Source organism: Lagopus leucura, unplaced genomic scaffold (assembly GCF_019238085.1).
Source record: "Lagopus leucura isolate 7727_CA_CO unplaced genomic scaffold, USGS_WTPT01 Super-Scaffold_100021, whole genome shotgun sequence".
In the NCBI taxonomy this organism is placed as follows: domain Eukaryota; kingdom Metazoa; phylum Chordata; class Aves; order Galliformes; family Phasianidae; genus Lagopus; species Lagopus leucura.
Genome location: NW_024962274.1, coordinates 11,576,281 through 11,577,499, shown reverse-complemented (window position 1 = coordinate 11,577,499; position 1,219 = coordinate 11,576,281). Strand labels below are relative to the sequence as shown.

At 67.3% G+C, this 1,219-nt stretch overlaps 1 protein-coding gene across 1 annotated transcript; it reads right to left on the bottom strand.

The window, feature by feature from the left end:
- Positions 1-225: 225 nt before the first annotated feature.
- On the bottom strand, positions 226-948 carry SOX14 (SRY-box transcription factor 14). The gene has a single exon (XM_042878581.1). It carries the CDS (start codon positions 946-948, stop codon positions 226-228), a length of 723 nt encoding a protein of 240 aa, XP_042734515.1.
- Between the last annotated feature and the right edge of the window lie 271 nt (positions 949-1,219).

Here is a 1,219-nt window from a genome sequence, read left to right as displayed (position 1 = left end):
GGTTCTACCCCCACCCCACCCCACCCCCCCTCCCCAAACCCCACCCCGGGGCCCTGGGGCAACTCCCAGCATCTCCGCGTCCCCCGGGGCGCATCCGCGGCTGTCCGGGCTGCAGAGTCTTGGCTTCGGGAGGCTCCGGCTGGGTTTTATATACATGCACACGGAAGAATCCCGGTCCGGTCGGCTCCCCGAGGTGGGGGCCGCCCGTAGGGTTGTGGGCGGGTGTTACATAGCAGTCGCGTGTGCTGAAGAATAGGGGTCTATGCCAGTCTTGGTCATGCCCGGGAATAATATGTAGGCAACCGGAGGCTGCAAACTGGAGGCCGACCAAGCGGTACAGTTACACGGCACCACGTAGCCCGGGTTGGTCGGCGAGGGATGGGTGTGGGTGTGTTGGCTGGGGCAGCTCAGGCTGCCGAACGCCCCATTCTGGTATCCCAAGGTGGAGGCGTAGGGCAGGGTGCCGGTGGCCAAGGTGTGAGGAACCTCGGTCATCTTCTGAATGGCGCTGGAGCTGAATTGGCTGGGGTCAAGTAAGGAGTAAGGTGCTGAGGTGGGGGGCAGGAAAGCCCTGGCCTTCTCCGGGGAGCTCAGCAGCGAGTCAGTGGCCCCCACGGGAAGCCCGGCGGCCTTTAAGGGATCGGTTTCCCCCAGGTAAGGCAAAGGGAAGACATACCTGTCCTTTTTGAGCAGGTTCTTGGGCTTGCGCCGGGGCCGGTACTTGTAGTCGGGGTGTTCCTTCATGTGCTGCGCCCGCAGCCGCTTGGCCTCGTCGATGTAGGGCCGCTTCTCCGCTTCGGAGAGCAGCTTCCACTCCGCTCCCAGCCGCTTGCTGATTTCCGAGTTGTGCATTTTGGGGTTCTCCTGGGCCATCTTGCGCCGCTGGCCGCGGGACCAAACCATGAAGGCGTTCATGGGGCGCTTGATATGGTCGCTGGGTTTGGACATGCTGCGGGCGGGCGGGCGGACGGCGGGACGCGGCGGTGCGGGGCGCTCTGCGGGCACCGCGAGGAGGAAGAGGAGGAGGAGGAGAAAGAAGAGGCGGCCAGGGCAGCCGGAGGAGCTCCAGGCGCGGGCTCAGCTGATCATCACAGTCCTCCGCCGACGCCGTCCCCGCCGGGAGCCGCGCCGGGGCGGGGCGCGGGGAGGCGCGGAGCGGTGCGGTGCAGCCCGCGGGGAAACGCGGGGCGGCCCGCGGGGCCCGGCGGGCGGCTAGGCG